The following is a 23497-nucleotide window of genomic DNA, read 5'->3' as shown; positions in this document are numbered from 1 at the left end:
CAGATCACTTCCTGCAGAGCTAGTCAGGGGAGGAGGTGGATATTTCCATCAAAACAAAAACTATATTATCATATTTAGATTGGCACTGGAAGTATTGTTCTGGATGAAAGACATTTAGGAGAGAATAGTCAATCCTCTCTACAGGGGGAAAACTTGGAGTTTTGTTTTCTTCAAGAAATTGCTTTCAGACGGAAGCTTACTTTTAAGCTGGTATCATAAAGCAACATAATCCTTTTCCCAAACACTCAAGAAATAGAAAAATTAACTCATCATTTCAGCATCTTAACATAACATTTAGTGTCTTGTTTTGCTTTTTAATTCCTATACATTTTTATTTTTATAGAGTTGTAACCAAAGAAATAGAAGGAAATAGATTAGAATGCAGCTAGCATAAGTGTTTTTCCATGTTGGCTCGGTACTAATTATCATCTTAATGGTAGAGTAACACTAACAGGTTGACGATATCATTTATTTCCTTAATTTTTTTCAAATGTTTGCACTTTTTTCTACTTATTTGCTATAATGAAGTTATGACTGTTTCTTTCTTCCTATGCCCCTTTTTTCCTATATTTGAGATCATTTTTGTAGGACAAACACCCCAAGTTACAGTTATTGAATGAAGGGTATAAAAATTTTTATGGCCTGCAAGTAAGTCTTTTGAAAACCAAATTGGCACAATATGTATCAATTTTTAGTGCTGCCAGCAACAAATGAGGGGACCTCTTAATTGAAGCCTCACCAATATTAGCTAGTTTAAGTTAATAAAAAATCCCGCTTTAGTAAGTGAAAACCAGTGCTGCTTTGCTTTTTTCTTTCATTTGCATTTCCCATGTTTGTTTATAAGTTCTTATTTCTCATTTGCAGCCAGTCTGTTCATGTTTTAGCCAGAACTCTCTAAGTGCAGAAAAACAAAATATGGGGGGAGCTTTTGCAAATGTTCCTAGCAAACAATACTTTGAAAATCACTCATTATAGTATTTTAGCTTCAGTAATAATGTAAGTCAGAGCAGAAGAGGTAGTGAAACTAAGTACTTCTAGGGGATCAGGGAAAGAAAGGTTGGAGTCTATTGGAACCTGTGCCTGAAGTGCTGCATTTAAATACATACATATATATATATATATATATATATATATATATATATATATATATATATATATTTATAGCTCTGGCTAGGTTTCACAGTTGGTTGGAGCTTCGTTCCATACACCAAAAGTTTGGGGGTTTGTTTCCAGGTCAGGGTACATACCTAGGTTTTGGGTTCAATTTCCATTTGCGGCACAAGTGGTAGGCAACCGATCAATGTTTCTCTCATGCACCAATGTTCCTCTCTCTCTCTCTCTCTCCCATCTTCTCTCTTTAAATATCAATAAAAACATATCCTCAGGCCAGGATTAATTTTTTTTTTCAAAAACTGCACATATATAAGACATATCTGTGCATATTCTGCTCCTTATTGTTGACTTGGGGAAGGCTGGGACCTCACTCTTTGGTCTCTGCATGCTTGCAGGTAACCAGTGTCCCGGAAGACCAGATCCTGGTTGCTGTGTTCCCTGGCCTCCCAACTTCAGCAGAGCTCTTTATCCTCCCCCCGAAGAACTTGACGGAGAGGCGGAAAGGCAATGAAGAGGACCTAGAACAAGTAAGAGAACGCAAACTTGGCTAGAACATTTGCCTGTACCTCACATTCTAAGAGGACCCAAAGTTCATTTCAGCCAAAAAGGGAGACAGGGTCTCTCCCATTGGCCCATCAGCCTGTCACTATTTCGCCAGTACTCAGAACTTTGAAGAATAATCAGCCTAACCCCAAATCAACATAGATGCACATGGACTGGAGCAATCAGCATCATTCCTTCCAACAGTCGCCAGTCCTTCAACTTGCTAAGTATCTCCCCGCCAATGACTTGTCCCAGAGGAGAGGGATGTGGGTAAGAAAGGGAGGAATTTGAGTTTCTCTATTTCTTGTCTTTCAAAATCCTGGTCATCTAAGTTCTGCTCCTGGAGGGGACAGGAACTGCTTTGAACATGTTTCTTTGGAGAGAGACGGGTTGCCTCAGCTTGCTTTGACTAAGGAAGCTGCATTCCCCAATGAGATTGTGTTTTACTGTCCTTACCAAAGGGGCATATAGTTCCTGTGATCTGCACACAGACCAGGAAATAAAGGAGTTGGCCAGTCCCGTGCTTCTCCCTCTCACTCCTGCTCCATGGGGGCCTTGGTGTCTGTGCTCTGCTTCACCCTTCCCTGCCTCCCCAGATGCCAAGTCAAAGGTGAAAATAAGGGAGAATGAGGCTGCTAAAAATGGGCATGAATCAAACACATTTGCTCCCATTTGAGGTAATCATTGTATAAGCATCTTCCACATCCTTCTGCTACTCACCTGGCCATCACCCCATCCCCACATCTATCCTCAGTCCTTCTCAAGCAGCATAGATGTCATCGCAATCATTTCTCTGGGAAATGAAATTGATCCTTGCATTTCAGGGTTGCACAGTTAACTTGGCCAAAAATAAATTCAGCTTATGCATACATCACTTTTACAAGACCTCTTTATTCTGAAATAGCAAGTGGCATGTGTGAATTATATTTGGAAGCTACAATATCCATCCATTTAGATAAATAGGTAATTACAGTGACGAATAGCAGCTGTGGTATTAAGGCGCGTACAGCGAGATAAGTGTTAGGGACAGCAGCCTAAGTCTGCCTGTGCTTCCATGTGGGAATTACAGAGTGATTAAATCGATGTTATGTGTTCTGAGACTTGCTGGGGAGAAGTAAAGAGGAAAAATTATCCCATAAAAAGGAGGCAGCTTCTGCTTTGATGTTTGCCTCCCATTGTCTCTAAGGGAGAAAACAACGCAGAGGAGTGGGCTGGGGTATACGTGTCTGCTTTAATCCTGGCTGGGACCTCTCTACCCTGTGGGTATTGCTTGATCAGATTAAAGAACTACTGATGGGTTGACTTTCTTTCATTGGACCCCACCACAGGTTTTTCTATGGTAAGTTAAAAGGCATGAATAAAAGAGCACTGAACTAGGAGTTGAATGAAACATCAATGTCTATGATCAACTTGGATCTGCTAGGAGACTTTGGACACAGCTTTCTGTCTCACTATCCTTTCCAATCTAAGCGAATGATACCAACTACTGTTTTGGCTTCACAGGGCTCCGGGAGACCCAAATTGATAAAGATGTCCCAATAGCCTGTCCACTGATTGATCATGGTCATTTTCCTGCCTATGGACCCTGGTTACTTCCTCCATGAGGGAGCATTGTCACATGTCATGCCTTCCCATGAAGCCTTTCTCTTTTTTTCCCCTAGATCGTGGAGATGTTGTTTAATGCTCTAAACCAAAACTTGGTCCAGTTTGAACTGAAGCCAGGGGTTCAAGTCATTGTGTATGTCACACAGCTGACGTTAGGTGAGTGCCTGTTGGGATTCAGGGGGAAGTGAGTATGGTGATCTGTTCTCCTGGAGAGAAGAGGGAGGAGACAGTCAGCAAATACTTCTCCATAACTTCCTGGAAAATGGCTTTATGGCAGGGCTCTTTTGCATGGTGAGGATTAAGAAAGATTAATTACATCTTTCTCAAGGCTTTCTGTTGAGGTGGCAAGAAGACTTTCTTAGAAGTGACCTTGCTATTGAATCCCTGGATGATCTTGGAGAAAACCTACAATTTCTTTGGGCCTTGAATTTTTTAAAAATTTGAAACAGTCCGGATTATATTAGGCAGTCCTCAAACTCTCTCAGTTTCTGGGATTTTTGAATTCTATGAATGCTCATTGGGAGGCCAGATGAAATTACTTTAAAACTCCCTTCTATTTACAATGTAGAAGTTAAGATTGAAACGGTGATCAACTCTAGTTGGTTGATTTGTAAAAGTAATAAAAGGAGGCATGTTCCTTTGGGCATCCACTGCTGGATCTCTGGGAGAGCCTAGTTGCTAAATGTCCCTTTTTGCTGTAAGAGTTTTCAGATATGGAGATTCCAGATGTGCTCATCCAGCAATGTTTCACCAGAGCAGTGTAAGAGAAGAGACGGAAACATTGCAGCAGTGTTTAACCCAAAGTTCCCAATGAGCCAATTGTAATCGTGTTAACGGACACTCGGGCTGAGAGAAAGACTTTCACGTCCTCCTTCTACTCCCCTTAACTGAACACACATTGCTCAGTTTGTACCAAGAGCAGCAAATCTCTCCCAGAAGAGCAGAGGCATTTACTTTCCTGAAAAAGCTGTGACGGGGAATATAATTTTGTCATTGAAACTGGGGATCCCGTGCCCAGATAGCGTGCAGGGCAACTCGAGACTGGATATTCAGATGGAACCCAGCTGGCCTCCTTTCTCCAAGGGGTACTCGCTTTTCAGCTAATAGCTTCCAAGTGAGCATGTTCTTCCCTCTTAGCTCCGTTGGTGGACTCCAGTGCTGGGCGCAGCAGCTCAGCCATGCTCATGCTCTTGTCGGTGGTGTTTGTTGGTCTGGCTGTGTTTCTGATCTACAAGTTTAAAAGGTATGTGCTACTATCAATTTTACCCTTGGGGCTAGATTCATGGGAGTTGGTTCTTCCTATAACTAACATTCCTAAACTCATCCCAACTATGTGATATTAATTCTCCTTGAAGCTCTATTGGGGAATGGGGAAAAGTGGGAATGGTTGAGGGTCAGGGAATAAGTTTAAAAATCTGAACTCTATCTAATTTATAACTATATTGAGTTAGGGAATGGAGGGGTAGTTTATGTAATCAATTTATTTTCTTCAAAAGTGTAAGGAGTTTTCAAACTTCACCTAAAAATTTCTAAAATAAGGCCTCAAATAGTCAGGATATCTTTTTCTACAAGTTAACAATCATTCAGGGTGGATAGAGAAAATTCAGCTAAAATCTTGTATGCACAAGTACAAGAGCACACACACACACACACACACACACACAAACACACACACACACATTTTCTTAGTTTGTGCAATAGCTGTACAGTATCTCTATTTAAATTGGCTGCTGAAAATATTTAACCTCAAAATATCCCCATCACTCCTTTCCTGTGTCTAAAGGGAAATTGATAAAAAAAAAAAAAAACTAACTATACATGTATTCAGAAATTATATTTGAAGGCCACAAGAGGAGTGATATAATAGGATACTTATTAAAAACATGAAATTAAAATCAATAATTCTTTACCATTATTTAGATAACATAATATTTCTACCAAGAGGTGGACTAGTTAAGAGTGTGAGCTCTGAAATAAGACAGACCCAATTTTAACTTTTGCTATTTGTAACCTGGGACAATTAGATTTTCTCTCTAAGCTATTTTAGTTTTTTTCATCTATAAAAAAGTGTATAATACTTTATAGGCTTGCCATATAGTTCAAATGTAAATATCTATACCAAGTACATACTAAATAATCAACAAATCTATGTTATTATTATTATAGATAAAAAGGTACATGCCTTCCAGAGGTGCCTTCTGTGTCACAAACTGGCACATAATAGGCTCATAAAAATATTACTGGTATAGAAATGTACTTCATAGGAATATCATCAGATGAGGTTTAAAAGCATACTTGGTCCTGTGAGTGTTTCCAGGTACTGAACACAATGATTTTAGATTTTGGAAGAGATCAGTGTTAAAGGTGCTTCAGTCTACTCCTTCCCCAGAATACATATTCTGGGGAGAGGGAGAGAGAGATAGAAACATCAATGATCAGAGAGAATCACTGATTGGCTGCCTCCTGCACACCCCCCCGCCTACAACCTGGGCATGTGCCCTTGACCAGAATTGAACCCAGACCCTTCGGTCCTCAGGCTGATGCTCTATCCACTGAGCCAAACCATCTAGGGCTCCCCAGCACCCTTCAGCACTCCTCTCATGTATATCTCAGGCTTTACAATATCAGTTTACTCAATATCCATCTCACAGTTAACCAAAACAGTAGGAATCCTTCGACACTGCCAGAAAGGCAGAGTGAGATTGCCCTTACTACTCAATTTGTAGAACAGTATGTGAGTTCATGTCCACTTGAGGGAGAATGTGTCAGCCCACCTGCATGTTCTCTTTGAAAATGGGGAAACCTCTTTAATATTGCAAGTAGAGAGAGCAAAGATTCAACATAGAAACAGTCTAGTCAAGACAATGCCCATTTATGGATGTACTCCAGTGACATGCAAAGCACACTTTCGTTCATCCAAGGATTTGGTTGTGTGGAAGCCTGGTGGTTGCTGGGACTTGAAGATCAACTATGCTACATTTGTTCTTCTGGCCCCTAGAACCCCATCATAGCTGAGGCCAAGGGCCAATAGAAGTCCTGCAGAGAAGTACTTGTGTCAGATGTCTCCAAATTAAAGCAAGACTTATCCTATGACTTAGAAAGTTTTCTGTTCTCTTATAAATGCTGCTACACTCCCTAGACAGCCAACTCATTAATGTAGGCATCTCTAAATGTGTACACTTCAATACTCGGATCTATGCCAGGTAGTGCCATCTCTGAATTATTCCCTTTATAGTCCTCAGATAGCAACCAACCCTTTCTATGCCCCTTACAGTGAATCATGCAGCCAAGGCTACATTTAACAAACACCAGACAAACTGGATAAACAGCAGAATCAGCTAAGAGTTACCAATCAGCAGTTATTTATTTATTTTTATTTTTTAAGCCACCTTTTCTAGAAGTTTTCCTCCCAATGTTCAAGCCTTTGGTGAAGGTCTTGTTGGATCTTCTTTTATTTCTTTGGTTTCCTTCCCTCCTTATCACCTGGGACTCCAGTGATGGCTCTGTGGAGGGTCAGGTTCTTACCCCTGAGTTCCAGAGTCTCCTTTGCTTCTTGCATTATTGTCCCAAAGAACTTTCTGCAACGATGGAAATGCTCCCTAATCTGTACTGTCCAACACAGTCATCACTAATATCATCAAGGAACTGAATTTTAAATGTTATTTAGCTTTAGTTAATTTAAATTTAAATAGCTACACCTGCTTAGTCAACACTTGGATAACACGGTGTAGGGAAAGGGCAATTCTGTTTTTGTTTACAGATCCCTGGCCATGCTGAGTTTTCAGACCCAAAACTTTCTCCCTTTAACCCCCAGCACAAACTCATTAAACCATGCATTCATTCAACAAACATCCATTGAGTGGCTTCTGTGTGCCAGGGCACTGAATCACCATCTCAGGATCCCAAGTTTTCCCTTAACAGGGGAAGAATAGAGTTACCATGAGCCCCAAGCTTCCTCTGAGTAAATATCACCCTGTCTCTCACATTTGACCTAATTCTTGTATAGAACTGATATTATCTGGCATTTTAAGCAATATAATTAAAAATCATTATGAGATGACTTTTATTTCCTGAAAACTCTGCCTACGAAGACCTTTCCATAATATAGATTCTTATTTTTTTCTGATTATACAACAAACTTTTGTGCTTTTATATTTATTTCAGTACTTTTTTTTTTCAGTAAGGCTTTCATCATATCTGAAGCCTACTTCACTTTCTCTAAATTGTCTCCCAGATGCTCCTAACACTTATTATAGTTGAAGCAAACAAATAAAAACTGAAGTTTTTTAGAGGTCACTTGGGCTGATCCATCTTACTGCTCTTATTAAAATGTATATGAATGGGTAGTCCAAGAGATGCTTCTAAACCTACTTCCCATGTTTCTTTGTTGAGTTCAGTTTTGACTTAGGTTCTGAACATGCCTACAAGTGGCTGTGTTAAGAAATGAAAACTGATTTAACAATTTTTAAATGTTGAAAATAATAACAAAATTCATTTCCTTCCAACCATCTATTAAAAATGTTGAAAAAATCTGTTTTTAGAGACTGAAATAAAGTGGGCAAACTTTCTTAGGGCAAATTTATTCAAATTCTCACAGATATCATTCGGAGAGCAGGAAAGGGTGGGGGTGAAGTTATATAGGCTTGTATGATCCGAAATGGTTTTTCTGCCCCCAACACCTAATAAATATTACAGTTGATCCCAATGTTCATGAGTAATATGTACTTTTATGATTAAAGGAAATCTCAGTCACTAGGCTGCATTTCTATTTAGATGAGAAAGTAGGGGCCAGCATGAGTTTTTAATTGGACACATTTAGAGAGCCTGAGGTTCGCTGCTTCACATAATCTGTTCAGTCATGGTTCTTGTAAATTATGTTTGACTGGTTCAGACCAGTATGAGTCAGGAGGACATTTTCCTTAATTATGGAAAGCAACCATTAAGGACATGAAAACTGAATGTAAAGAAAAGGTAGAAACTACCCATGTTTTAAGCTTATCTTTTGGATCTTTCCTTCTTAAATAGATATAGAAATGCCTTATTAAGTATCCCTACACTCTATATCCACTAATGGTTGGAGTTGGGAGAAGAATGTAGAAGTTTGAAAATATTACTGGTTGGTGCCAGGACAACAGAGTGACTCTCCTTTAGGAAGGCACAGAATGTTCTGGATTGGGGTGGATGTCAGATGTCTCAAGTTTTGATAACATCTGTGCCAGTAATCAGCTTCATGAAATGTCTGTACAACAGTCCCATTTCCTCCTCACTTAATGAGGTAGAGAGATCTCTTCTAGATGTAGTATTCTATTTTTTTTTAATGTCATCATTTTGTCTGAGAACATAATATGAAAATATAAAGAGCCCAGGATTTGAGGTCATTTATTTATTTATTCAACAAATTCTTATTGAATGTAAACCATGTGCCAAGTACTGTGTTAAGTGTATAGCAGTTAAGATAAAAGCACAGGCTGTATGAACATTAGGTTTTTAGTCTAGTTAGAAAGACAGAAAGCAAGTCAACAAACATTGCCTGTTACATCGCCCTAAACCAACACCCTATTCATTTATTTCATAGACACTGTCTCATTACATTTATAGGAGGAAAGGTTGGGTGGTCAGGAGAGACCTCTTGGTAATGACATGTAGGCCCAGTTCTGAAAGACAGTATCTTGAGAAGAGTAGAAGGAGGTGTGTTGCAGACAGAGGGAAAAGTTGCTTCAAAGTCCCCAAGATGGGGATGAGTTTGATGTATTAGAGTTTCACAACTTGAAGTTTAGGTCTCAGACCAATGGCATCAGCATCCCCTGGGAGCATGGCAAAAATGCAGAATTTCAGCCCATCCTGTCCAGACCTATAGAGTCACAAATGGTTTGAGAAGCACTGGATTCTAGGAATTCAAAGGAGGCTACAGAAGCTGGAACACAGTGAGTCAGGAGATAATAGATGGGGTCAGGAGATGATTTCTTTGAGATTTTCACTGAAACCTGCCAGCTCCTCTCACCTCAAGCCTGTCTGCCTTGTAAACCCACTACTTTTGTGTCTTTGAAGGAAGTTAATTAGCTTCTTTTAATCTTTCCTTTAATCCTCTTTACAATCCTAAAAGGAAGCTAGTGTTATTCCTATTGAACAGATGAGGAAACTGACTATGGAAGTACTTAAGGTACTTAGCCTATGAATAGTGTTCTGGATAGAATAGCAATGGCTGTATGTCCTTTATTTTGTAGCTTTTCATAAAGGAGACCAATTAAACTGATGCAGCCTTAGGAAAAAATGTCTTTTTACACTGATATAACCTTATGAGTCTCAAAGTCCAGCTCCTTTAAACATATAATAATGGATACATGTTTTAAGGCTTTTAGTGCATACCTGATGGACGGCATTGCCCTTCTGTTTACACCTGCTTGGTTTTTACTACAGAAGAAGGTGCATTCCTTAGGGAGTTCTGTGGCTTACATGTCCCCTGGGCATCTGAGTCTCTGGCCTTATGTCTCTTGGCCTCATGACCCCAGTGTCTAAGTGAGCAGCCCCTCTTCCTGACATTGGCCTGTCTTATTAAATAGCTTTTTCCCCCTGATTATCATCAAGGGTTTCCAAATATCCACTTTCACATGCCCTGTGACCATAATGTGATTTTGCTCCTGTGCATGTAGGAAAATCCCCTGGATTAACATCTATGCTCAAGTTCAACATGACAAGGAGCAGGAGATGATTGGGTCAGTGAGCCAAAGTGAAAACGCCCCCAAAATCACACTCAGTGAATTCACCGAGCCTGAGGAACTGCTGGACAAAGAGCTGGACACCCGGGTCATAGGTATGTGTGCTGTGTCCTCTGTCCTCTAGACACTAGGTCAGCCAACCCACTGGGCCTGCTCTTCAGATACTACTAGAACTGGCTACAATGACATAGACATATTTGAAAATTTTCCCACCACCTCTGGCCCATCTGAAATTGGCAGAATTTTTCCCCTTAAAAGTAGATCAAGAGTAAGGAAGAGATGAGACCAACTATCCATCACTGTTGGACTTTTTCTCCTTTAGAGCAAAAGAATCATATGTCCTAATTAATAATCACACATATAGGCTCTGGCATTAGATGGTCCCAGGTCCATTTTCTTGCTCAGCCAATCCTCTTGGTCTACCATCCTACTTGCTCTATGTGCCTCGTGTTCCTCATCTGTGACGTGGGAATAATAGTACCTACCTTCTGAGATTGTTGTGATAATGGAATGATATTACATCATTAGCACAATTCCTGCCACATAGTAAGTGTTCAGTGGATGTTGGCTATCACGATAGTTATTAGTAGAGTATAAGATGGCAAGGTATTGCTTCTACCCTGTGTGCTGGTGTAGGGGGTAGCAAACATTAAATATAGAGAAGGTGAACCAGTAAGCTGATAGGATAGAATATCTAGGTATCCTATGAAATAATGCATATTAAGCACCTGTTCAGGGTGGCTTGGTATTTAGCAAAAATAAAACAAAGACTCCTGCCCTGATGAAATTTACATCCTTCTCTCCCTCTGTCTTCTCTTCCCTGCAGGAGGCATTGCCACCATTGCAAACAGCGAAAGCACAAAGGAGATTCCCAACTGCACTAGTGTTTAATACCAACAAGCCACGTGGTCAACCATCTTTCTGACTTTTTATTTTTTATTATTACTATTATTATGGGAAAAAATGAAAATGTCTTTTTTACCCTTTGTTTACCAAGGGCCCCTTCATAAATACCAGGCAGATTTTAGCTTTGGGAGGCAAAAACATTCTTAACTGATTGAAATGAGATGAAAAAGACTAAATGGCTGTATTTGTGCTATGGGCAAAGTATGTATCTTCCCCTAGCCTTCTTGCTTTATTCTGCAAGGACTCTCTTTTCCCTTGTGGGTCTCTATCTTTTTACTGTTAAAGTTGGGTTGGCTTTTCATTAACCTCCATTCCTCCAAATCACCAACAAACCCCCCACCAGCACACTTCCCTAAAAGGTAAACCATTTCCCAGTTAGATGTGCGGGAGGTTAGTTGGTGGGGAGTGGACATAACTGCAAGAAGCGTGCACACTTTTGTGAAAGAGGCCCTGCCTCGTGCATGTCAATAGTGAGGCTACTGATGGCTTATTGTATATAATTACAATGTAAATAGCTTTTTATTTCCTGAGAAATAATTTAATGTTTAGTAAAAAAGAAAACAGAAAAAAGAAAGACGCGTGTGTTGGCTTATGCACTCACCCTCAGAGCTGACCAACCCCCAGGCCTGGTTGATGTGTTGGGTTCTGGATGCTCTCCAGTTGTCTGTCACAATTAACTCTTGCATCTCTGTGTCCATGCCATAGCCGGTTTCTACTTATGTATATAAGGGGGGTGGGGGGGCTTCTTTGGGACAATTGGTAAAGGAAGGACTATAGTAACATCGTAGAACATGGAGTCTTATTGTTCCATCAGTGACATGGAAGAAGTTGCAAGATGAAGCCCACTAGAGACTTCAAACTGAGATCCAGATGGGCGTACAAAGGTTCCCTCCAAAAGGACAACATTGAGGATATCAGCCTGAGAAAATGCTCTTCTCTAAGGAAGCCAGGCAGTGGATCTGAAAATGACAACGTTTCTGCTTCCTGGTTGGATTCCAAAGAAATGTATAATGTTTATGGGGAATTATTGGGCTGTTCTTAGCTAAAGTTAGTCCTCTGGGCAGTAGGTGAAGCCCAGTGAGTGCCTCGCGGCATGGGAGGAGTTAGAGAGGTTGGGAGGGAGGTGGTATTTGTGGAATCACGAGTCCATGCAAATCCGGTGGGTCAAATAGGGGTCTAGTCTTTAATGATATTAGTCAAAGATGATGTTAGCAAAGCTGTGCTATTTGCTTGTCAGATATACACACCTTCCTTAAAGTCAAATGTCTGCCTTCAGTTCCTTTAAGATAGTTCTTGCCTCTGGAGTGAGTGGCTTCCAAGGCCAGCATTCTCTTTTCCAGCACCCCAGCCCTTTCACACATGTATACATGTCAGTTGTTTTCAGTAGGGTCACTTTAAGCCACGCTGTAAGCATTTTTATTTTATTTTATTTTATTTTCAGGCTCAGCCTGTGCACACTGTTTTAGAAAATGATATACTGTATATATATATGGGAGGAAAGGCCGAATTTTTCCCTGTTGATTTTTGTAGGATGTTGTTCACATTTCTCTCTATGAGACCCTGAGAGAAAGTGATTTACAGAAATCTGACTGGCTGCAGCTTAGATCAGGAGTAGGTGTATTTCTCAAGATCGTGCTTTTTTGTTTCAAGGGTTAAATGGGGCAGACAATTGCAATACTTGTACTACACACTGGAATACAAATGCATGAGTCATATCTATATATACAGTATATGTACATATACTGTTCTTGGTTTTATTGTTCCATTTGAATATTTCTACTGTATAAAAAAGACAGTGGTTTTGAAATTGTTGAAAATAAATGTATTTTTGTACATCAAAGCTACATATCTGTCTGAGATTTCTTTGGGCAGTTTTCTTTATCTATTGTATCAGCCAGCTATTGCTGCAATAATGCTACATGGCAAAAAAAATCTAGTAGCTTATAAGAACAGATATTTATGCTCTGCTCTCAAGTCTTCAGGTTGGCTGGTTTGGCTGAGCTCAGTCGAGTCTGACCAAGGTCTCCTGAGCTAGCTTGGATGCAGGCTTCAGTCTCTTCAGGTCTGCTCAGTGAGTTGTCATCATTCTGAGACCAGCAGCTCCCCAGGGTATGTTTTATTTCATGGTGAATTCCAGAATTCCAGGTGAGACCAGCAGAATACTCTATGTTCTAACATCTTGGCTCAAAATGGTCACTCTATTTACCTGTCACCTACTTTTCATTGACTAAAGAAAACTACATGGCCATGGCCAGCATCAATGATCCAGGGAAATAGACTCTGCCTACTGTGGTGTAAGCCACTCCTAAGTTGCATGACAAATGGTGTGGCTTTTTAATTCCCGTTGACAGAGGGCATGGGAAATTGATAACAATAGTTTAATCTACTGAAACACTTTCTATGATCCCTCATTTTCTATGAGCTCTTATTAGATGAACTATTTGAATCAGTATCCAAGTTTCCCATCCCAATGTTTGTGGCCAGGATTTCTGAGCAGATGTGTGGGTATCTATATGAACTTTGAGTCTGACCTCAGGTCCCAGGGAGTGGTAGAGGTGTAGCGCCAACTCATGTCTTGAAGATTTCAGAAGAAAAAAATAAAAACAGGAGAGGAAATCAGTAAGACATATCTTCTGGTTTCTGTTTGTTTTGTTTTGTGTGTTTTTTATTATTATTTAGGAGCATGCTGTTTGATGCATCGCAACAGTAATGAATCTCTTGCCCAGCGCTGAGTAGGAATTTGGAAGGGTAAGTGAGTGACTCGTCTCCACATTAGGTAATAAGGAAATGTGAACTAAGTATCTAGAATAAGGGCTATACGTTGGATGTTTTAGCATTTATAGTGTTGAAAATATGTGATAAATTTCCATGGATCAAAGATACCTAAGAAACCAGAATGCTTTGGTCAATAATTTGCTTCCATATTTTAGATACTAACTAGCTATTCTGGAATCATAGGCTCTGAACTCAAATTGAAGATGTAGGATTGAGCAAAGGTAGGCTCTTTTTTATTTGCAATGTATTTAAAGTTATCCTTAGTAAAACTTTTCTTTAGTTATATTTACTTTTTAACAAATATGCTTCCTCAAATATTGAGAAGTTACTTTATGGTACCTCTGAAAGAAGTAACAGTGGCTTGTTTTCAGTCTCACTAGTGGTTCATACTTAAAGTGCCTGCAAATCTTTAAGGGTTTTTTAATGGTCTTGTGCTTTCCAAATAAAGCAAATGTCTAATATTCTTGTCCCACATCAAAGGTGCATTCTCTAAATGTATTAGTTTTTACTTTCCAATGGTATCTGAGTTTTTTTCATGTTAAATTTATGTCAGATTGATAAAATTGCTCCACTAGGTTAAAAGGGACAAAAAAGGCATAAAGTGGTAAAATAGTAGATTATGGGTTCATTCGGGCTGAGTCATGCTAAGAATATAGCCTGTATCCACCACCAAGTTATCTCAGATTTCTCAGTACTATACGGGCAAAGGCTGATGGCAAAGGGTGTCCTTGACTTGTAGCTGCTTCTATGTTGTGTTTCTCACGAGCAGTGAGGACATGCTTTGCTTTAGAATTGTCTTCTCTAAGGCAATCAGAGAGCTTAGAAGTAAGCCCTCAGAAGCACTCCACGCTGGAGCCCAGCTATCAGCACCATAGGCAGGTTCTCGAGGATTCTCATGTGCACTGATGGTTGAGAAGAACTGCTGTATCTGCCACAAAATAGTTCAGGGAGCGTTACTGGGGAAAGTCACCTGCCCTGGCTCCTGTTACCATGATACACAGCATCTTAATTGACAGAAGTGAGAACCGCTTCCAAATATATTCGTTTCCTTCTGGGCAACAGCTGCAACTCTGAGAGAGTGACTTAATTGAGTTATCTGAAACAAAAACACACTACGAAGAAGGTGGTGATGGATTGGGCCTAGGAAAGAATATTAAGCCAGGAATTAGGAGATCTCTGACTTTCAGCAATCATCCAGACCACAGTTTCCTGGTTTGTAAAAGGAATACACTTTATGGCCTGCCTCACTGGCTAGCGTTGCTTTCCAGAGATTGCTGAGAGATGACTAGGATGGGCAGTACGTAGGAGAACCCTCTCCTTCTGTAGCGGAATATCTGAGACTCAGAGTGGAAAGTGACTTCCTGGATGTTGCACAGAAAATGAGTGCAGAGCAGAAGCTGGAATCCAAGTCTTCTTTCCGCCACACAGCTCCCTAACAAGTGCAAAGCGGATTAAACTGCAGATCATTGAGCGTCAGTAGGGAGCCCAATGGATATGCCAATATGGCTCCCATTTATAATGTCTAGAAAGGTTGAGATTCTAACTTGCCAAGTGTGCTTATCATTCGGTGGCTTACAGAACCTCTGTATGCTGGTGCCCTGCGGACACACTTGTTTAGCAGCCCATGGCTCAAACTGAAGTTAGGCTTCTCAACAGACAGCCGCCAGGCCCCAGCTTCACATGCTGTCCTGCTCGCCTTTTAGAGTGGTTGGCCTTATTCAGGAGGAAGGCCAGAGAGCAAACATAGGCAATGGGGAAGCCTCATTCTGACAAACACACTGTATCCAGCCAAATTCTCTTGTCTGCTCCAATCATACTGCCAAAGGAGACCAGATGTAGTCTAGCCATGGCCTTTCAAAGCACCATGGCATCATTATGTCCCTGAAACTTACAGTAGTTACCATGCACAGTCACCGAGTGCCCTTTAAAATAGGAGAGCCTGGCCAGGGTTCAACTCAATCAGAGATTGAGAGTCTCAATAAAACTTGGATCCATTACTTTTAATTATCTGAGGCCCAGAGGGGTACAATACCATAATCAGGGCCCAGTTTCCCCAGCTATAAATTGACAATGAGGGCATCTGTCTCACAGGGTTGGATCTCAGATCAAATGAGATAATGTGGGTAAACACACACGGTGACTAGGGCTTGACTAATACTGAATAGAATCTGAGGGGTTCTGGTTTTGACATGGTGGATCCTTTTCCTCTCTGCGCCCCCCATCACAGCCTCAAGCTGTAAAAATGATCTGAACCATCTCCCACCTAGGGCTGTACTCCCAGGGAAAGAATTCAGAATTACCTGGGGAGACATACCATCTCCCCCCGCTCCCTTTCAGATGGAAGATAATTTTGCTTAAAACTTACTATTAACACCTTGATTCCAAAATTCACTGCTGCTTTTAGTGTGTGTGTGTGTGTGTGTGTGTGTGTGTGTGTGTGTGTGTATGTGTGTAGTATTTTTTAATACAACTGATTTAATTTTCCTTGGACCTTTTGGAAGAGATAAGGAATGGATGCTTCTACTCAGGGCTGCCAGAATGCCTCATAAAATTAGACTGGAGGCTCTCAGGTTCTGAAACAGGTTCACTATTGCCAAATGCGGTGCAACCCTGGAGGTAGCCATGCTACAGGGACAGAAACACCTTGGCCTTGCTTTTTGATGGGTTTGGGCTTCAGTATTTAGAACTTGTTTCTTAGTTACTCTTCCTTCTCATACAATGCTCTTGTGATGATGTGCGCAGTTTCAGGTCCTGGGGTCCCTCAGAGCCTCTCTGAGGGTCATTGACCCAAGTTCCTTCATCTTCACCCTTTGAAACATTCAGATGAAACAGCTATTTGTAAGTCTAGAACATTTATAGATTTGGAGGTACCAAGGACATGGTTTCTTGCCTTCAATTCTGGTCACAGCTTCAGGAGAGCCCCTTCAGAGGGTGAGCACAGGATGTAGATTCTTTTCTAATGTCAGGAAAGACAGAGGAAAATAGACCATGACAGGCACGCATGCCATCTGTCACTGCAGCTGAGTCTCTGGGGAAGGGCGCTGTTTGCAGCTATTACAAATGAACCAGCTAAAGTGGGGCCTTCGGTACTTTGCTCTTGAGAAAGTATGTGGTCTGGTCCCTGAGGGACAGACACTTCCTTGGCTGAAACATCTGTGTCCAAAGTGTCCCCCTGTGCTGAAGGCTGTTGGTCTCCAGGGATCTCTCCCTACCAAGAAAGCCCTACGCCTCCTCCCCAGAGCCTCTCCCAGAGCTCTTCTTATGCTGCAGGATCTTTTGTTCTTATTCTCCCTTGCAAAGGGTTATGGCTGTCACTCTTCTAAGAACTGGCTGCCGTTAATGTTGTATACAGGCATGGTGGACAGGGAGAGAAAAGGGGCTATGCAGATGCAACAGAGGCAGAACAGAATTGTTTCTCTGGTCATTAATCTGCCTTTCTCAGTTTCTAGATAAAATCACCTGGGAAGCACATCACTGTCTCCATAAATAACACACCCGGTCCTGGAGCCCCTGAATGGTTTTCTTGCACTGACCTTCCAAAATCTTATGGTTCAATTAGAGAATTCTGGGCTTCTTCCATTGGCAGCTGGGGCATTCTGAGGGAGGAGAGCCAACGGGAGAAGAGAGGAGAGATGAGCCTAGAGATCTAAAGCTGAGTTTTGTTCATTACAAAGCTCTACTTGATATATTCTCATTTCAACCTGTCAGTTTCACATTCTCCTCTGTGAGGGGGAAATGCAGATGCTCCCAGATTTCTAATCTATTTATAATGGTAACAAGACAACTCCCGGCAGCATGTACGCATCATGAGCTAATCATGGTAAGATATGCCTCGTGCCTCCTAATTAGTGGCATGATGGATGCCTACTGATCAACTTGGAGCCTCCACCAGCACTGGGGATGGGGGGAGTAGAAGAAAAAGAGCCCTGAGCCCAGTGGAGCTCAGATCTTGGCAGACTTTCCAACAGTAGGTGGACTTCACACCTTGCCTTGATATGCATCCATTTTAAAGAGGCCGCCATCACTTCCATGGGTGCCAAGAGGAACATGGCAGGTCTCCAAACCCATCTCCTTTCTGTCTAGGAGCTCTCCATAGCAATATGCTGATATTCCCAAACCTCTTGGCTTAATGATTTATGCCTTGCAAGTGGCAACATGTAGAAGAAAAATAAATTAAATGTGCATCTGTATCTGATCAGGAGGTAAGATCCCTTTCACGAATTCATTTGTTCAAAAATGTTTATTGAAAACCTTCTCTATGCTAGGCTCTGTTCTGGGAATATATCAATGACCAAAACATACTTCCTTTGGGTGACCATATCTTTTTTTTTTAATCCAAACTGAGACACAGTTGGAGCACTATTAATAATTACTCTGGGGAAAAAAGCATGGCACTGGGCTGTCTCAAACAAACCAGATGTCTTCTCACCCTAACTTAAAATTCAGAGGGAGCCTAACGTCAAAGATGTGTCCATGTTCTATTTACCCTTGAACTGTTTTCTTTTTCCTTTTAGACCCTGACCTATGGATGAAAATCCAAATCTCTGAGCACAAAAGCTGTTTATGGAGATCCCCGGTCAGCCTTAGAGTCCTTGGGTTGCCTCTCATTGGAGTAGTGAACCCCTACATTGTCAAGGTCAGTGTGCATAGCTCTATATGGTTTTTAAAATGATATTTAAAATATATCAGTTAATAAAAATAAACACTGATCCTGGCTAATTCAAACAAACAAGAATTTATGGGAAGGCTAGTGGGAGCCCATGGACTCAACTCAAATCTGGAGAACACAGCTCGGAAAGAGGCAGGAAGGAAGACGTCTTTGGAGGCATGAGAATCAGGAAGCATGGGACTGTTTCCCTGGCAGGTGGCATTTTACTGGTACACAGGGTCTCCTCTGGAGAGAATGGACTTCAATTGTCTCTTTTATCCCCATTTTACTAAAGATTCAAAAGTCCAGGTAAATTTCCTAATTGGGAAAGTTTAGGTCGCATACTCACTGCATCAGTTTTATAGTCTAAATGGTATACCCTTGAACTTATTATAGTCAAGCCCTAACCTTCAGTACCTCAGAATGTGACTGTATTTGGAAATAAGGCCTTCGAAAGGTAATTGAGTTAGAATAAGGCTGTTAGGATGGGTCCTAATCCAATCAGACTGTTGTCCTTATAAAAAGAAATTAGGACACAGACAGGTATAGAGGCAAGGCCATGTGTAGACATGGAAGGAGATGGTCATCTATAAGTCAAGAAGAGAGGCCTCAGAAGAAACCAACCGTGCTGACACCTTGATCTCTGACTTCTAGTCTCCATAATTGTGACATGATACATTTCTGTTGTTGACACTTGTCATAACAGCCTTAGAAAACTAAAGAGTGAAGTAAACTAGGTAGGGCAAACATGTAGGGGAATAAACCGATAAGTATTGCCCTGGCTTTTGAAGTGGAAGTGGAGGCATTCGAATTTACTATTCCTCTTAGACTGAATATACTAGAAGAAAAGCTATCCCTCCATCACCACCCAAGGCAATAAGTGAGTGGTTCTGAAGGCCTAATGGGTGCTAGACAGAGAAGGAATGTCCACTACAGTAACCCTTCAAGGAGTTAGTAAAATCACTATTCTTTCAGTATGTATTGAGCATGGACTAAGAAACTAACTACTTGGTACTGTGTGAGGTGCTGGAATTTCAGGTATGACTACGCAACCCCTTTTCTGGCAGAACTTAAAATTTAAGGAACATTCTTGTAAGTATTTATTCAATTTTCTATAACACTTTTTAGGGAAACAAAGTGTTTTGATAACTTAGAGAGACTGACAGGGGTAATTCTTCAGCCCCCAAGAGGAAAGGGTGGTGGTAAAATTTAACAAACAGTTATCAAAGGAAATTACATTTACACTAGGCACTCAAAATGTTGGCATTTGCTCACAGTTGTTTTTTTTTCTCCATTTGGAATCTTTCTTTCCTTCTCTTTCTGGCAAAGTGATAGAGCTCTCAGCGTGCAGGAAGCGGAGAACTGGAGGACGAATGGGATGAGGGGATGGCAGGAAATGGGCTAGAAAGACAACAGTGAAATAAATAAAATATCAGGGATTTGGATTTATAACATTGTTGATCATCCGATCTGCACATAAGTTTATATTTTCTATAATATTCCAAGTTTTTATAGTAAGTATGTATTCACTTCATACTTTAAAACAATAAAGAAGAAAGTAAAAGTCACATCAAATGTCCACAATGGTGTTCCAGAGCTAGTGGTTTTCCCGGCATTTCATTAGAGTCTTTTTAATAAACTTTTAAAAGGCATAATGAGATTGTTCTGCAATCCTGACTATTACGCATAGTTAAAATAGGAACATTCAGAGGTCAGAGATGGACAATAATTTCAAAAGAGACTTGTGGAAGCATAATATCTGCTAGAGGATGGTTTATAGGTCTTCATAAGTGGAAAAAGAAGCTATAATTACTCAGGTACTTCACAATGAGTATTAAAGATACAGGAAATCATTACTCAAGATTTTTGGCAAAGCAAATGGCTTTTATGTTGCTTTTTGTGACTCCTTTGTCTTATTCCTTTCACAAAAGTAGACAACTTTCTCATGTAGCAATTTTGCTGGCAACATCCATCCATAAGTGATTTGCTGTTGTTAACGGAAGGTTGGAACAGAACAACACCAATTAAGGTTTTAAGTGGTTATCAAACATGGCAGGCGGTTCTGCATGTAGTGTGAGGTGAAGAACTTAGCTGGAGGCAGGCATTGCCTGGTGTTGGAAGGTATTTTAAACAGGAGGAAACTTGGGCCAAATTTCTTCCCTGAGCTTTTGCACCCACCCAACTCTCTGATACAGAGCGATGGGTAGAGACTCAGAATTGGAAATCTGGAAGCCACGGGCCTGAATGAGAGACATTGGGTGGTAGGGTTCAAACTAACCCCACCAATTTTGGAAAATATTCTGCTTGCTAAACAATTTTCCATTTACAGTATATGCTTTTTACAAGTGTGTATCTTTGTATCATGCAACCTTTCTTTTTACAAATGAAGTCCCTCCTGCTCTTAGCTTTTAGATGACTTCTCAGCACAGACTCACCTAGGGCATTGCCTGCACCTTTTGGGGTGGAAGCATGATGTTGCCATAAGGATTTAGCTTTAAGAGCTATAGATCTGAGTTCACCGCCAGCTTCTGCCTTTATTAGCTTTGTGGTGTTGGGTAAGCCTCTAACCTCCCCATGCTTCAATTTTCTCTTTTGTTCTTATGAAGAATATAATAATAAATATAAATGATATAACAGGTTTGGCATAAATGAGCAGCCCCTTTGCGCCCCCCCACCCCCACCCCCCGCTTCCGTCTGCACTTTGCTAGGACACCTGTATGGCAGAACCTGAGAGAGCCCTTGCAGGACAGAAGCACAGGAAGGTTCAGACCCCCAAGGGGATTCCTTGCCCCCCTCAGCCTCATGGGCCTCAGGGGCCCTCTTCCAACCAATCAACCCAGCACTGCCTCCCTTCCTTTGTGCAGGAAACAATGAAACAAATTTAGAACAGAGAGCCCCTCAACCAACCCCACCAACCCATGAATGTTTACACCTGTTCTTTTGTTGAATCTCAGTGAAGTGCCAAGATACCAATAATTTTTAGAGGCAAAATGAGGTCTGGGACAGTGTAGGAGATAAGTGGCCAGCCTCAGACATGGCTGGTGGGCTGTTGTGGGATAAATGGCAAATTTCTAAATGTCTCCAGCTGAACGTCTCCTTTTCATTATAACAGATCTGAGACCAAGCTAGGTCCTTCCCACAGCCTGTCATTAACTTTGTTATCATGGCTATTATCAGCTATGTGCCAATTTCCCTGCATCTTCTAGGATCTTTAGATGATAACATACTGAGATTATTTTCCTCTCCTTCTTTCTCCTGTCCTCTCCCCTCCCCTGCCCCTTCCTCTTTCCTCCTCCCTCCTCCTCCTCCTCCTTCCTCCTGCCCCAAAGGCCAACCTTTCTTTTCTTTCCTCCTCCCAAATTGTTTTCCTTATAAAAGGATGGCAGTGACAGGGATGGGACTGCAGCAGGATGTGGGTTCTCTCTGATGGAGGGAAGGGATTAGCAATATTTGTATATTATTCACCATCCTCCCAGTTTTTCATCAGAGGTTTCATTTTTCACTGAAGTCTTTTTCTTATCTGAAAGCCACTGACATGAATATATATTGTGAAGTGAAAAAGATTGAATTACTCTTTGCTGGCTACTGCTAAGATTCATGAAGGCTCAAAGCCCCAGCTAGTCCCTGGGTGTCCCAAGCCATTACGTTGTTTTGTTTTCTTTCTTTCTCAGCGAACACGTGCTACAGGGTTTGTCTTTGCCGTGCGATATGGGAATGATTGAAAAAATACACTCTGTGTTGCTTAATAAAGACCTTTGCCAACGGAGAGCGGCTCAGTCATGTGAGCATCTTTCCTAGGGGCCTGGAGATCTGGTTGAGCCAGGTTTAAAGGGATGTTTTTTGACAGTGATGCTGCCCCATGAGCTGAGGGCAGAGGCTTCTGTGTGGGGTCCGTGGCCCAGGGAGACCATGAAACAGCCACATTTCAATGCAAATTACAATGCTGGTCAGTGGGCTTGTTCCCTGATCGCTGGGGTCCCTGGGCCGGGGCAGCCCGGTGGTTCCATCCACACTGCTGTTACGGAGCGGGTCTCCAAGGAGCATCACTAACAGGTTGTTAGTGTCCCAGATGTTATGACAAATGATCACACACAAGGTGACTTAAAACAATAGAAAATTGCTCTCCTACGGTCCTAGGGCCAGAAGTCCAAAATCAAGGCATGGGCAGAGTTGGTTCTTTCTGGGAAGACCCTGAGGAGGAATCTGTTCCTTGCTTCTCTTCAAGATCCCAGTGGCTGCTTATGATTCTTGGTGTGCCTTGCTTGGAGATGCATCACTTCGATCTTCATATAGCTTCTTTGTGTGTGTGTGTGTGTGTGTGTGTGTGTGTGTGTGTGTGTGTGTTTTCTTCTTTCTTATAAGGAGACGTGTCACTGGATTTAGGATCTATTCAGTTAATGTAGGATGATGTCATCCGAAGATCCTTAACTAAATTATATCTGCAAACATCCCTTTTCCAAGTAAAAAACCTGTCACATTGCTAGATTCTGGGTGGATATACCTTTTGGAGAGTCATCATTTCAGCCCATTTCTAAAGGTAAGATAAACAAAGACACAGGCAAAAGAATAAAATTGGGGATAAGCAGAATATTTGTGTGGGAACCAACATCATTCAGAAGTCCTTCACCTTAGCCATCAGCATCCGAGGCCAGGCCTCATGATTCATTTCTTTTCTTTTCTTTGTACTTTTCATGTATAGCTTTATTGAGGTACAATTGTCATATAGTAAACTATACATACCTAAAGTATACAATTTGAGAAATCCTGGCATATGTGAAACCATTACCACAGTATGCATCATCCCCCAAAGTTTCTTCGGCTCCTTTGTAACTCTTCCCCATCAAAGCATACCAAGCAGGTGTCCCCGTCCTTGGGCTCTCTAAAGTGAATCTGGGTTGTCTGCTCTGGGTTTGTTCTTCTGGTCTGCATTTTGTAAACTATTATTTTTATTATTAGACGCCTTCACTTGGACAAGTCCTTTAAGCGCAGTGGCCTATTTTTATCAAGCGATTTCCCACTGATATCCCCACCTTCACTTCTCGTTGAAGGAGAGAAAGTGGTCCTTTGCAGTTTGATTTCACTGGTGCTTGCAGGAGTGGAGAAGATTGGTGGAGAGGCTTCATTCATATCTAGGTTGAATCACATGGATCATTCAGGTTCCTCAAAGCATCTGCATCAGAGATGATGGCCC

The 23497-nt window shown here is 41.2% G+C and overlaps 1 protein-coding gene across 1 annotated transcript in view; it reads left to right on the top strand.

Moving 5' to 3' along the window:
• Positions 1–12334, top strand: part of SORCS3 (sortilin related VPS10 domain containing receptor 3) — a 514894-nt gene extending 502560 nt beyond the window's left edge. Inside the window, exons 23-27 of the mRNA XM_036336059.1 lie at positions 1509–1640; positions 3318–3417; positions 4399–4504; positions 9912–10072; positions 10804–12334. Coding sequence (XP_036191952.1) covers positions 1509–1640; positions 3318–3417; positions 4399–4504; positions 9912–10072; positions 10804–10868 — 564 coding nt within the window. The 3' untranslated portion in view covers positions 10869–12334. The remainder of the gene's footprint in view (positions 1–1508; positions 1641–3317; positions 3418–4398; positions 4505–9911; positions 10073–10803) is intronic.
• The last annotated feature ends 11163 nt before the right edge of the window (positions 12335–23497 follow it).

The sequence above is a fragment of the Myotis myotis genome, unplaced genomic scaffold, assembly GCF_014108235.1.
Source record: "Myotis myotis isolate mMyoMyo1 unplaced genomic scaffold, mMyoMyo1.p scaffold_m19_p_15, whole genome shotgun sequence".
Lineage (NCBI taxonomy): Eukaryota > Metazoa > Chordata > Mammalia > Chiroptera > Vespertilionidae > Myotis > Myotis myotis.
This window is presented reverse-complemented; position numbering and strand designations above follow the sequence as displayed.